The sequence below is a fragment of the Chanos chanos genome, chromosome 4, assembly GCF_902362185.1.
Source record: "Chanos chanos chromosome 4, fChaCha1.1, whole genome shotgun sequence".
Taxonomy (NCBI): domain Eukaryota; kingdom Metazoa; phylum Chordata; class Actinopteri; order Gonorynchiformes; family Chanidae; genus Chanos; species Chanos chanos.
This window is the reverse complement of record NC_044498.1, coordinates 4,978,634-4,991,999: the sequence shown is the minus strand read 5'-3', so window position 1 is coordinate 4,991,999 and position 13,366 is coordinate 4,978,634. Positions and strand designations below refer to the sequence as shown.

Sequence of the window (13,366 nt, the reverse complement as noted above, 5' to 3'; positions counted from 1 at the left end):
AACGTCTGTCATGTGGAAAAACCCTGTCGCTGCGTTTTTTGGATACAATGTTGAAATCTTTTTGAGGGTTGACTGTTTTAGGAAATCTATCCTCAGGGACCTAAATTTAGATTCATAGTTCTATCTATCTATCTATCTATCTATCTATTGGTCAGTCTGTCTCTCTGTCTGCCTTCTTACATCAGTAAATACTAAGCAGATTGAGAGAACAACAGCTGACATGTAGACTTGTTGTCAGCTGCATTGTGACGGGATTACGATGAAAGGAAATGAATGTTTTCTTTTCTTTTTCTTTTTTTTTTCCTTTGCACCTATGCAGATTTTCAGGAACCCTATGCAGTAGTGGTCCTTCTAGACAAGGATTTGGTTGTTATTGATTTAGCACAAAACGGGTATGTGCTGCTTACCAAAGGCTATTTATTATTATTATTATTATTATTATTATTATTATTATATTTGTTTGATTTTTTTCTGTATATGAGCAGTTTAATCTGTAATTTGGTTTCCATAGTTACCCCATCTTTGAAAACCCGTATCCTCTATCGATCCATGAGTCTCCGGTGACGTGTTGTGAGTATATTGCTGACTGCTCCGTAGACCTCATACCTGCACTTTACTCTGTCGGCTCCCGCCAGAAACGACAGGGCTACAGCAAAAAGGTGAGCACACACACACACACACACACACTCAGGCATCACAACACACACACATGCACACATCTCATATACACACACACATGCATGCGCACACACACACACATTTACACTTATACATCACACATGTACATCACACTCTCGCGCGCACACACACACACACACACACGCTTCTCTCACACTCATCTATATGAAATGGAGGTACAAATTGACTCTGTATAATCTATAAATGATGATTCCAGCTCATTTCTGTTTAATGATCTGAACACCAACGCACTCAAATCAATGGCCTTTTGACCTTCTGTTCAGTCGATAACAGCTACTGAGGCTTTGTAATCCAAACTCCTCCACTTTTTTCCCTCATAGATTGTCTTATATGCCATGTACACACTAATTGAATTCAAAGTCAACAGAGCTGATATTTCTGATAAAATTCATTGACAGTGGAGAGTCCAGCAGCTAGCACTGTTAAAGCACTCACACACACACACATACACACACACACACACACACAGACACATACACATACACACTAACACAGAGTGCATCCCTGGCCTGTTTTCCATGCAGCTTGCTTAATGAGGTGTATTGTGTGTATGGCGTGTTTGGGATTGTCAATTAAGACTTGAACAGGAGATGTATGAAAAATCAACAGTGTCTTTCAAACCCCAGGTGAAAATTTAGCTGTTACAACTATTGAAATACTTTTCGACTTTCCCTTCCCACACAGAGCCAATATCGCTGTGATATAGGGGTGTGCGATATGAATGATATCTCGATATCTCGATACTGGGATCTTGTCAATAACGATAAGCAGACGATATTTTGCATCCTTCAAAAATGTGTTTGTAAAAGTCTTATGTTGTACTAGCACGCTCTGTGCGGCGGTTAGTCCGCAGATGGTGAAACAAGTTAGTTGTCAAGCTGTCTATAATGGGAAACAATTTCAGACATAGTTTGCAGATTGCCGTCTTTGAGCAACGTCCGTCAAAGCCAACAACCTCCGTGTGAGTGAGGATGATCCACGTCTAGCGATTAAATCTAACCACGTAGATTGCAATGCTGGCGGTGTCTGTATTTTGTCTCCTGGCGCTGTTTGTTCACTCATTTTTAATGTCAGTCATGCATTTTTAGGTAACTACGCTAGTTTAACGTGTGGTACGTTAGCCATGTACGCCTGTACTAGCACACTTCATGCACTCTCCATGTGTACGTGCAGTAGTCTGTCCTACTAGGCTACATGAGGCAGTGAATGCGTGGACTCTCAATGCGTGTTTTTGATTGATTTTTGAAAAGTGAGTGACATACTTGATAATGTTAACTCACACATCCTTAAAACAAGAATTAAGATATTATCGTAGACGATACATATCGCACACACGTTACTGTGATACCTTGGAATCCTCTGGGAAATTTCCTTAATCCTTGACATTTCTCCCAATGTGTTTCAGACAGTAGAAACACCTACTTAGAACTATGTTGGTATTTTCAGGGTTCACAGTCAAACTGCATGTTACTCACAGACATAAACACAGTCAGATTTTTATGCATTATGTTGGTGCTCTGTTAATCTCTGTCACTGTTTCTGCTAATGTGTTGTAGGAATGGCCTATCAGTGGGGGGAACTGGGGCCAAGGCACACAAAGCTATCCTGAAATTATAATAACTGGGTAAGTGTTTGTGTGTGTGTCTGTATGTGTGTGTGTGTGTGTGTGTGTGTGTGTTTGTGTGTTTTTAAAAGAACGTTCCAAATGATTTGAGGTTCTTCTCCTGTGGCCTGCTCTCTGTGCCCTGTGCCCATTCAGCATTCTGCTTACACAAGAGAGAGAACGGACAGGGGAATAAAAAGAGAGAGAGAGGGAGAGATAGAGAGGGAAGGAGCGAGGGAGAGATAGAGACAGGGGGTGGAGGAGGGGAGATAAAGAGATAGAGAAAAAGAAAGGAGAGTAAGCAGTTTTGAGTCATACTCCCACAGAGGGTAGGCCCTGTTCTCTCTCGGAGCTTTACTTCAGTGCGGCAGTATGTTGGGCAGCATTGGTATTCACATCAAAGTCCAAACACTTGGTTTAGCTGAGTTACGCTCCTGTTCCCTGAGGTAAAACTCTTCATTTGTATGTGTGTGTGTGTGTGTGTGTGTGTGTGTGTGTGTGTGTGTGTGCGTGAGCGCACGTGTATGTGTATGTGTGTGTGTGTGTGTGTGTTGGTTCACATGCAAGATTGTTGGTCCTATTAATTTTTATGAGGGTGTTAGCAGTTAGCATCTGACCTGACCAATTCCCCCCTCGCCTGCACGCTCTCCCTTCATCTCTCTCTCTCTCTCTCTCTCTCTCTCTCTCTCTCTCTCTCTCTGTCTCTCTCTCTCTCTCTCCCTCTCTCTCTCTCTCTCTCTCACCCTCTCCCTCCCTCCCTCTCTCTCTCTTTCTCTCTCTCTCTCTCTCTCTCTCTCTCACCCTCTCCCTCCCTCTCTCTCTCTCTCTCTCTCTCTCTCTCTTTCTGATAGACATGCTGATGGTTCAGTCAAATTTTGGGATGCCTCTGCAAGTGAGTGTTCAGCCTCTTTTACAGTTTACAGTTTCATTATTTATTTACTGGACAACTGACTGTATGTACTATATCCTGTGTGATGTTATATACTCAACAATTACTCAAATTTATCATTTTTGACTGTGAGGTAAAGACTCATTCTTTAACAAAAAAAATAACATTTATTTTTCCATCGATACTGTTCTTGGTTTGAGGAGTTTCTTTCTTTTTTTTTTTTTTTTTTGTGCAATGTAAAATATTGCATCGCCTGCCTGCTCCAACCGTGAGATAGCGAGTAAAACGTATTTCCGTGATTAATGATCCAACGAGGTCTACTCAACCTCAACATCCACTTAGTCTTTACAAAAAAAAAAACGGTCCTACTGTGGCCCAGTCTAAGACTCTACACGGGCCGAGAGACCCAGCCCAGCAGGAGGGGAACCTATAAATGACATTTATCCTCCGTTTATCCACTCAACATGATAAACTAGCGCTAGTTCAAATCCTTTGTTCCCTCCGTGTGCGCTGCTAAACCGTTCTAACAGGAGAGAACACTTTTTTTTATTTATTTATTTTTTTTAAGTATAGATGACTCAGCCATCGCCTGTGGGTTTCAGGAACTAAATTCGCCTTTAAAACGTCCTTCTCTCTGGATTAATACCAGGGCCAGTGCTTCCGTTAGGGACACGCCGGCCGTAGTCGACCTGTCGAGCGGATTTGATTTAACGGCCAGGGTTTGTTTGGAAGAGGAGAGCTCGTAATGATGGGTATTCCGATGCGAAGGCGGTATTCCAATCCAAACGTAACTAATCCGTTAACTTTTTCATTTATTTATTTATGTTGAGGTTTTTTTGGGGGGGTTTTTTATTTATTTTTTTTTTGGCCTGAACAATTTCCATAATGAGGATGAGAGACGAATTTAAACATAAAGCCAAAAGACTTCATAGCTTTACACGGTAAAAGGATAGTGTCTGTCCGGCCTGAGTGGGCATTTAAACGGCCCAGATGGTGCATTAAGGTTTTCGTAGGACAGAAGCGGTCCAAACAGACTGATATTGTGGATAAAAATAGTCAATTGGCTAATCTTCACATCCAGACTGTCAGAAGGAAAGCCAGGGAAAATGAGAAAGAGAGTCAGCCTTCGCCAATCTTCTCCTCACTCGGGCTGTCGTGCTATCTGGACATGATTTCGATGACGGCCGTAGGCGGGAAGTTCTGCTGTAATAAAGATCTTTTCTTAATACCACTTTTTTGCTTTCCTTGAACAAGGCCAGAGACTCAGCGCTGGTGACCTGGATAGACTAAGATTTAAACTGATCTTTGTTTGGAGGCTGGAATACTGTTCAGTATCTGTTAGAATCTATCTATCTATCTATCTATCTATCTATCTATCTATCTATCTATCTATCTATCTATCTGTCTATCTGTCTATATGTCTGTCTGTCTGTGTACTGTGTAACTTTATATAAACTCCATTTCCCACAATTCTCAGTAATGCTCCAAGTGCTGTACAAGCTGAAGACGGCGAAGGTGTTTGAGCGGTCGCGCTGTAAGGAGGACAAGCCGAGCACAGAGATAGTGGATGAGGATCCGTTTGCCATCCAGCTCATGTCCTGGTGCCCAGACAGCCGCGTGCTATGTGTGGCAGGAGTGTCTGCCCACGTCATCATCTACAGATTCAGCAAACAGGAGATAACTACTGAGGTTGTTCAGGTGAGACTCGTCCCCTCTCTGTCTCTCTGTCTCTCTCTCGCTCTCTCTCTATATATGTATGTATGGTTGTGAGGTTGTTTGTGTGTGTGTGTGTGTGTGTGTGTGTGTGTGTATACGGTTGTACGGGGTCATTTCATCTTGTGTGCCTATAGTTGTGAAGTTTTGTGTGTGTGTATGGTCGTATGGAGTTGTGTGGTCATGTGCGTGTGCTGAATGCCTGTGCATTTGTGTGAGTTACTACTGATGTGTGTGTGTGTGTGTGTGTGTGTGTGTGTGTGGGCGTGTGTGTGATTGTGGGCGTGTGTGTGTGTTGGATGTGTGTGTGTGTGCGTTGTGTGTGCGTGTGATTGTGGGCACGTGTGTGTGTGTGTGTGTGTGTGTGTGCGTACAAAACTTTCTGTAAAACAGATTGTCTCTCACCTTTGATGTGCCCCGCTGTTTTCTCGAGTGTTCTACTCATCATACACTGTGTTAGAGTATCAGAGTCTTTTTGACCTAAAAACTTTGTTTTCTGAAGTGGAATGACTAATACTCCTCTAGCCATATCTCTCTCTGTCTCTCTCTCTCTCCCCATCTCTCTCTTTCTCTCTCTCTCTCTTTCTCTATTTCTATCTCCCTCTCTCTCTCTCTCTCTCTCTCTCTCTCTCTCTCCCCCTTTTTCTCTCTCTCTCTCCCCGTCTCTCTCTTTCTCTATCTCTCTCTTTCTCTCTCCCTCTCTCTCTCTCTCTTTCTCTCTCTCTCTGTCTCTCTCTTTCTGGAAACACAAAATGAGCGCTGAGTTATTTTAGCTCCCCGACAGCTATGACTCAGAGCGATAATGGTAATAATAATAATAATCATCATCCTCTCCCCTGGTTGTTATTAAAATCATCCCAGAGAGAGAGAGATGGAGAGAGAGAGAGAGAGAAAGAGAGAGAAAGAGAGAGAGAGAGAGATGGAGAGAGAGAGAGAGAGAGATGGAGAGAGAGAGAGTGATGGAGAGAGAGAGAGAGAGATGGAGAGAGAGAGAGAGAGAGATGGAGAGATGGAGAGAGAGAGAGATGGTTAGGGAGTGAGAGGTAGTAAGACAGTTTGCGGGAACAGGCGTCGGTGTTGATCTCATGAAGAATAGCTCATTTAAGACGGTATAATTCCGATAATCGTGAAAGTTTAACAGTGCCGATTCCTCGGGGGCCAGTTGTTGAATGTTTGATTATAATACATTTTTAAAAAGGCTATTCATGCGCAGGACTGCGTGCGTTTATGTAAGACTGGTACTTAAGCAACTTGTCTCAATACCTGCATGTGACCATGTGATGTTCATCATGTTTACAGCTACAAGGGCTCTGATTGGCTAATCACATGTTAAGGATACATTAATAACTTAGTAATAACACATGAATCAGCAGAGACATAGACGGGCTATCCATGTTAACTGTGGGAGTGCATATGCACACACACACACACGCACACACGCACACACCCATACACAGACACACACACACGCACACACCCATACACAGACACACACACTTTTAAAACCCTTCTGAGGACTTTCCAGTAACTTCCACATTTCCATTTTACTGTGATTAAAGATTGAAAACCTAACTTTACTCTGTACATAACCAAAGAAAAAAATTACCACTTTTTGTTTTAATAAGAATAATAAAGATATAAGGTATATCTTCTTATAAAGAAATAATTTTTTAAAAAAAAGACCAACAAAATGGTGCTACTACATCAGTTTAGTCACATGTTCATGTGCCCATGGGGAATTTGGTCCACGCAAGCTCATAAGAGCCTCCATCATTCACATTTTCAATCACACACACACACACAGACACACACACACAGATTTGTGAGCATGCATAGCTATGGGCGATGCGGGTCCGTATCTGATTGGTTAGGTTGTGGAGCGTGCTCAGTGGGATGTTTGGAGGAATGATTGGGGTAAGGAGCATCAGCTGCACATGGAATGTTCCCACCGCACATTAATTGGTGCAATTTGGACCTGTTAGTGCCTGGAGTCCCCACGTCACACACACACACACACACACACCAATTAGCATATATTCCCAATGCTCTTGACTGTGACACTGGTGTGAAAACATTTAACTAATTTGAGCACACACATTTGGATAATTATACTCATTAGAATTAACCTTGTAAATGTGTGTTTATGTGTGTGTGTGTGTGTGGGGGGGGTGCATAGGCCTGTGTACGTGTGCGTGTTTGCGTACGTGCGGGCGCGGGCGCGTACGCGTACGTGTCCTTACCGATTTTTTTGTGAAATTTGTTTGTTTGTTTGTGTTGACAGCTCCTGGAAGTGAGGCTGCAGTATGAGCTGAATGATTTGGAATCTCCTGAAGTGGGCGGAGACCAATCACCAGCCCCTCCCACTCCCAGTACCTCGCCCAGCCCACAGAGCGCCGCCCCTCAGACGCACGCCTCCACCAGCAGCAACTCGTCAGACGGCATGAGAGACAACGTGCCCTGTCTGAAGTAACAGCCCTCCCCTCCTTTTCTATTACGGCTCTACTCTGGGTCATCTGTCTCTGTTGCATTTAAAAAAAGTGACTTCTCTTTCTTTCTCTCTCCCTCCCTCTTTCTAACAAAAAATTGATCTCTTTATCCCCCTCTTTCTGTCACTCTATCACTTTGTGTCTCTCTCTTCCTCTATCTCTCCCTCTCTCTTTGTTTCTCTGTCTCTATCTCTCTCTCCTTTACTTCCTTTCTCACTCTCTCTCTCTCGCTCTCTCTCTCTCTCTCTCTCTCTCTCCCTCTCTCCCTTTCTTTCTCTCTGTCTCTCTCTCTCTCTCTCTCTCTCTCTCTCTCAGGGTTAGGAGCACCCCTCTGAAGCAGTCTCCGGGGTACCAGGTGGAGCTGGTGGTCCAGTTGGTTTGGGTCAGCGGTGAACCTCCCCAGCAGATCAGCAGCCTGGCCATCAACTCCTCCTACGGCCTGTGAGTTCAGCTCCCTGCTCCTCAGGCAGGGAGTGATCTAAACCCTTAGAGTCTGCTGGTTTAGAGTAACTAAGCCAATGTTCTTCAGGATCAGAAACTAGGGTCTCCTGGCAAGAGCAACAGAGAAAAATATGTTGTTATTGTTGTTGTTGTTGCTGGGTTTTTTTTTTTGTTTTGTTTTGTTTTTTCTTCAGGTTCTCTGTGGAAAAATACGCAAACATGAGAGACTTATTGTTCAGTGAGTTCTCCGAGCAGGCGGTTTGTTTCTCCTTGACTTAGAAAAGAGAGGGAAAGTGAGTGAAGAGGGATCAGCTGTAGTTTGTTTCTGTGACTTAGAAAAGAGAGGGAAAGTGAGTGAAGAGGGATCAGCTGTAGTTGGCGGTTGTGCTGCTCAGTGCATGCAGGCTTGTGATTGGACAGGCTTTCAGTGTTCTGGTTCATTCTGTTAATCTGATGAATTTATTTACGTTATTAATGAAATACAGTGGCGGTAAACTACAGTACGTAGTAATATCAGCAGTGTTGTTGTTATTATTATTATTACTAGGACAATTTGCATTAATAGCTTTGGTGCTTTTTCAGTATTTACAACAATTGAATTTCATGCTAGTAGAGCAATGTGAAAGAAAAAGAAAGAAAGAAAGAAAGAAAGAAAGAAAGAAAGAAAGAAAGAAAGAAAGATTTCTATGCCTAGTCCACTGAGTTAGAATGAAGTGAGGTTAGGTGTGAGGATGAAATACTTTGCTTAAAATTTGATCAGGTGTCGACCAACTTCACCTCTTGTTTTGTGTGTGTGTGTGTGTGTGTGTGTGTGTGTGTGTCTTTGCCGTGGAGCAGAGTGGTTTTCGGTAATACTAATGGGCTGGCTGTAGTGGATTATCTACAGAAGACGGTTCTGTTGAATCTGGGCACTGTGGAGCTTTATGGATCTAATGACCCGTATCAGAGACAACCACGGTCACCCCGCAAGTCCAGACAACCGTCCGGAGGTTAGACACACTCTATCTCTCTCTCTCTCTCACACACACACACACACACACACTGTGTGCAGCCAACAGAAAAACCGCACACCGCAGATCAAATCTGATCTCATTCTGTTTCATCATATCGCCTACCCAGCTCATAAGAACCAAGCTGCCTCACACTCTCTCTATAGCAAGAGAGAGTGAGGTTGCATTCTGACACCTGCTGGCTGAAAGGGGTAACTGCGGCTGGCCTGTCTATAGTAATTGTATGCTGCTTTGTAATGAAGTCCTGACCACCGTGAATTAGCTCCACATTTGCAGATAGATTACACCATGCGTATATGTGTGTGTGTGTGTGTGTGTGTGTGTGCCTGTGTGTCTGTGTGTATGCGTCAGAGGTAATGGGCGATATTTAGCAGGGGCTGGAGTCTGTTGGATACTGACACAGGAACTAAGCGGATGAGAGAAGCTGGTCTTGAGCTCAAACAGAGAGAAAACATTCATGTACACACACACCACTCACACAATCTCAGATACAGTATGACGAACAATAAAATACACTCAAACACACCCACACACACACACACACACACACACACACACACAGCACACCTGCTCGGTAAAACACACACACACACACACACACACACAAATACATGCACGTGAACACACTAACACACACATGAGCTCACACTCACACACAAGGCACAGCTAGTAACTAAGAAAGACTTAGCACAGGATGGCGGCAAGCAACACACAGCACCTTTACATCTGACCCTAATGCACAGAGAAGACACACAACACAAAGATACACAACCAGTGTTCAGAGACTGCGGTTTCGTTTTAAAGGCGTGATTTCTAGTTGTGTTTACAGCCTCATGTTTACAGCTGTTTTGTTTACAGCTGTTTTGTTTTGTTTGTCTCTCCAGGGTTAGGCGACATCAACGAGGGGTCGGCCACGTCGGAGGATCGATGCAAGTCTCCCACCTCAGGTAACATGTCCCCTGGAGCGTTCGCCTCCTTCTCCGCGCCTCAGCCTGACCTTTGACACCGAGGGTCAAAACCTGTACAGGCGGCCCAAACCGTAGCCCGCCGAAACGGAGATCGGTTTCCGTTGTCCGTCCCCCTCTACGGTCCAATCTCGTGGTTTCCTCAGAGGCTTACAGAGGCCCTTTTTTTTATGAGTTTTGTAGTTTAAAAAAAATGCAAAAACACAAACTTGAAAGTTTTCATTTGCAATAATAACATTTGGTTGCGACTGTTTAGAGCGTGTGGGTCCAAGCCTGGTCCTGGAGGGCGGGCATCCACGCTGGTTTTCATTTTAACCAACCACTGTGGCATCTAATTGGCCCAAGAGTGCACCAAACTTGTCTCCCAGCGAAAAAGTCAGCCGTTAATCAAGAGGTGACAGCAAAAACCAGTGGGATGTTGGCCCTCCAGCACTAGATTTGGACACATCGAATGACCAGATTCACAGGAGAGACAGGGGACTAAATGACAAACCATAAGTTTTCACAGCAGTGTAATTCTGAATATCACTCAGTGTACAGCTTTTTTTTTTAAGTGTCTGGTTTGCTTTCCTGTTCTGGGCGGGCATAATAACAGACAATGTTGATTGGTGCCTGGGAAAACAGGTGACCAATCGGTTTGGAGTTTTGTTTTTTCTTTTTGGTTTTTCTCATGTTCAACTGGATTGAGCCGCCGGATGAGATGAATATTAGTTGAGATTGGAGGGATTATTTTAATCCAGGTGCGTCGAGTGGATAGGTCGGTTTAGACCTCGCATGAGAAGAGGTGAGTTAGGAAGGACTGACTGCTTTACTGAAGAGAACCGGCACAACAATGTTCGTTTGGTGTCGGCTGGCCTCTGAACGTCTGTAGACCACATTTTTAGAGAGAACCGTTCGGGGATGTCCACCGCGTTGGTCACAGTGCGCAAGCACACGGATTGTTTCGCATCCCTGACGAGCTCCCATAACAAAGGAAGAAAAATGATCGTCGACGTTTTGGTTCATTTCTTTCGTCTCACAAGATGGATATGATAAAGTCTAAACGTATGGACAGATTTCATTTGTTTGTTTTTGTTTATGTTTTCGTTTCAGTTTCTATAGAAACCGCTTTGAATCTAAATGCGTTAGACCACGCAGGCAATCGGATCAAACAGTGAGTGTAAGGCAGTCTAAATCTGATTTGATCGCCTCAGAGAGCTCAGCCCTCAGTGCAGTTTGGGTGAACAACAGCACTTTTCAAACATTCATATCAGGCCATTGATACAGATAACTTTTTGCATTAGATTTTTTGCATTAAGTCCCAAACCCCCCCCCCCCCTCCCCCCGGGGCCCGATGAGCATCATAAATTTTAAAATCTACAATAATGTGATGTGATTTGCCATATAAGAGTTGTAGAGTACACATCTGTTGTGGATTACATCACACATTTCCTTTAGGGTGTCTTTTCTTTGTTTTATTGTTGTTTAATATTTATGTGGTGTATGGTTTAAAATTATACGAGAATGTTTGGTGATAATGTAGGGTTTATTCGTTTTTTTTTTTCTCATTCTTTTTATTATTCCAACGTGACATACTGGAGTTAAGGAATGCTGCTGCAGCCTGACTAAATCTGTGTTTCTTTTTTTAGGCGACAGAGCGTTTGTATAACAGAGACTGAATTTACATGTAAAGTGAGTTGGGAATGTCAACAGGAGGACAGGCTCATTTCATTCCTATTTTAAGAGCGTAATTTTAACGGTTTATCGGGGGGGGGGGGGGGGGGGGGGGTAAAAATAGTATTTGAACAAAGAGGTCATTTTAGAAACGCCTAAATCCGTAACATTATCCTGGTGTGTTGTGAATTTGTAGGTTAGAAGACATTTTTTTTCAACTTTTTTTTCCCCCAAAAGTTCTCCTTCAAATATCTACAAATTGAAGTTGTCTTAACATTTTCCCCCTTGCAGTTTGTTTTTCTTTTCATTACTTTTTGGTTGCTGTTTTTGCTTTTACAGAAACACGTAGATCCACAGACACCAAACGCTCAAACGAATAAAGCAAAAGTGTCTGAATTCATTTAGCAAAGCGAGTGTGACAGCACTCGGTCTTATCTGTGTGCGGAGACTGAATACGGGTGAGGCGGCCGAGCGTTTTCTCAGGCAGAGGCTGTGAAACGGGCTTTTTCCCTGGCTGTGGCATTTTGTGTGGCCTGTTCTCTGAATCGGACAGAACCTTTTCTAACTGCATTTGTACTTTACTCCCCCTCTCAAAAAGTGTTGATGCCAAACCATCAGCAGTTCTACAATGGCGGAGGTAGAGGAGGTAAGACTGGTACAAGAGGAATGACAAAAAATTCCTCGAGTTTCATTTCAAAATTACTGTCTCTGTCTCTGTGTATGAACAACAACAACAACAACAACAACAACAAAAAAACATTTAAGAAAGGGAACAAGCAAGCGATGAACATGTTCAGTTGACAGTTAATTTAAAAAAAAAACGAACGACTTTGTTGCATGCTACATGTACGTAGCACGCTTGTAAACTTGGTGATTTGTGCTTGTGGCAAATGTCCTCCCCTGATCCGCATCGACAACTGTGTCCCCTTGTCTCCCCCGGCAACCGAGTGAAATGACCGATTGTCTGTAAACGCGACACTGCATTTCTTTGTGGTCACCTTGTGCTCGTCTTTTTTTGTCTGTCACTGAAGAAAACCGTATGAACTGGGCTCATTTGAAATCAGAGGTAGTGTCCAAATTATACAGGGGCAAAAGACCTGAATTTCCTTAAAGGAAATATTTTGTTGTTTTCTGAAAACTGTTGTTTTTTCCATCAGGGTATAATTATTTAAAATGCATATCTAGTGTTGAGGTACGAATGAATAGAAGCTTGGTTTTCTTGTTGGAGTCCAGACTGTTTAACTCCCAATACAGCAGATTAAGAGAAAAAGAAATGTTGTTTTGTCTCAACTTGCTAATAATATTCTCAGGTAGTTTTTTTTTTTTTTTTTGGTCTGGGGACAACTGTTTATCCTCAGAGAAAGATGAAGCGTAGCCGTGTAAAATCTCTCTCTCTACACTCAGGTTCCACCTTTTTCTCAGGGCCTCTCCCTCGTCTCCTGTCCAGTGCATGCTTGTGGCATGGTCCGGGGGGGCTCTGGGAATGACTGTTTGTCGTCTGACGTATTTGACTTTCCCTCCCAGGGCATTTTGTGATCGACGTGCACCTCCTGGTTGTGTCTGTCTGGCATGTGGCACGACATATGCAAAAAAAAAAAAAAAAAAAAACCCCAAATGAAACAAAAAAACCTCTCTGTCCCCAAGTTGCCGAATCCTGTCAAAAGTGTCTCTTTTGTCTTGTCTGAGCTTTTTTTGTGTGTATGTGTGTGTGTGTCCCCTTTCAGGGTGATGATGTATTACCCCTGTAAAAAAAACCCCAGAAAACAATTAAGCTGTATATGTGTTTTTATTTACTTATTTTTTCCCCCCAGCACAACAGCACACCTAGCATTGCATGGCTGTTTTTTTTTTTTTCCTCTTCTTCTTTTTCTGGAAGCTTCTGCGCGTGTTTGTAAAGGAGGGTGTTC

The 13,366-nt window shown here is 43.1% G+C and overlaps 1 protein-coding gene across 3 annotated transcripts in view; it reads left to right on the top strand.

Annotated features, from left to right (window-relative positions):
- Window positions 1–13,366, top strand: part of stxbp5a (syntaxin binding protein 5a (tomosyn)) — an 82,340-nt gene that overhangs the window by 61,297 nt on the left and 7,677 nt on the right. For 2 of the 3 annotated variants that reach the window (XM_030771714.1, XM_030771715.1), the window contains exons 11-20: window positions 320–392; window positions 512–659; window positions 2,256–2,323; window positions 3,154–3,194; window positions 4,669–4,889; window positions 7,186–7,370; window positions 7,706–7,831; window positions 8,669–8,820; window positions 9,726–9,788; window positions 12,058–12,105. In XM_030771714.1, coding sequence (XP_030627574.1) covers window positions 320–392; window positions 512–659; window positions 2,256–2,323; window positions 3,154–3,194; window positions 4,669–4,889; window positions 7,186–7,370; window positions 7,706–7,831; window positions 8,669–8,820; window positions 9,726–9,788; window positions 12,058–12,105 — 1,125 coding nt within the window. Of the gene's footprint in view, window positions 1–319; window positions 393–511; window positions 660–2,255; window positions 2,324–3,153; window positions 3,195–4,668; window positions 4,890–7,185; window positions 7,371–7,705; window positions 7,832–8,668; window positions 8,821–9,265; window positions 9,269–9,725; window positions 9,789–12,057; window positions 12,106–13,366 lie in introns of all 3 variants that reach the window. The other variant, XM_030771716.1, reaches the window with a different exon arrangement.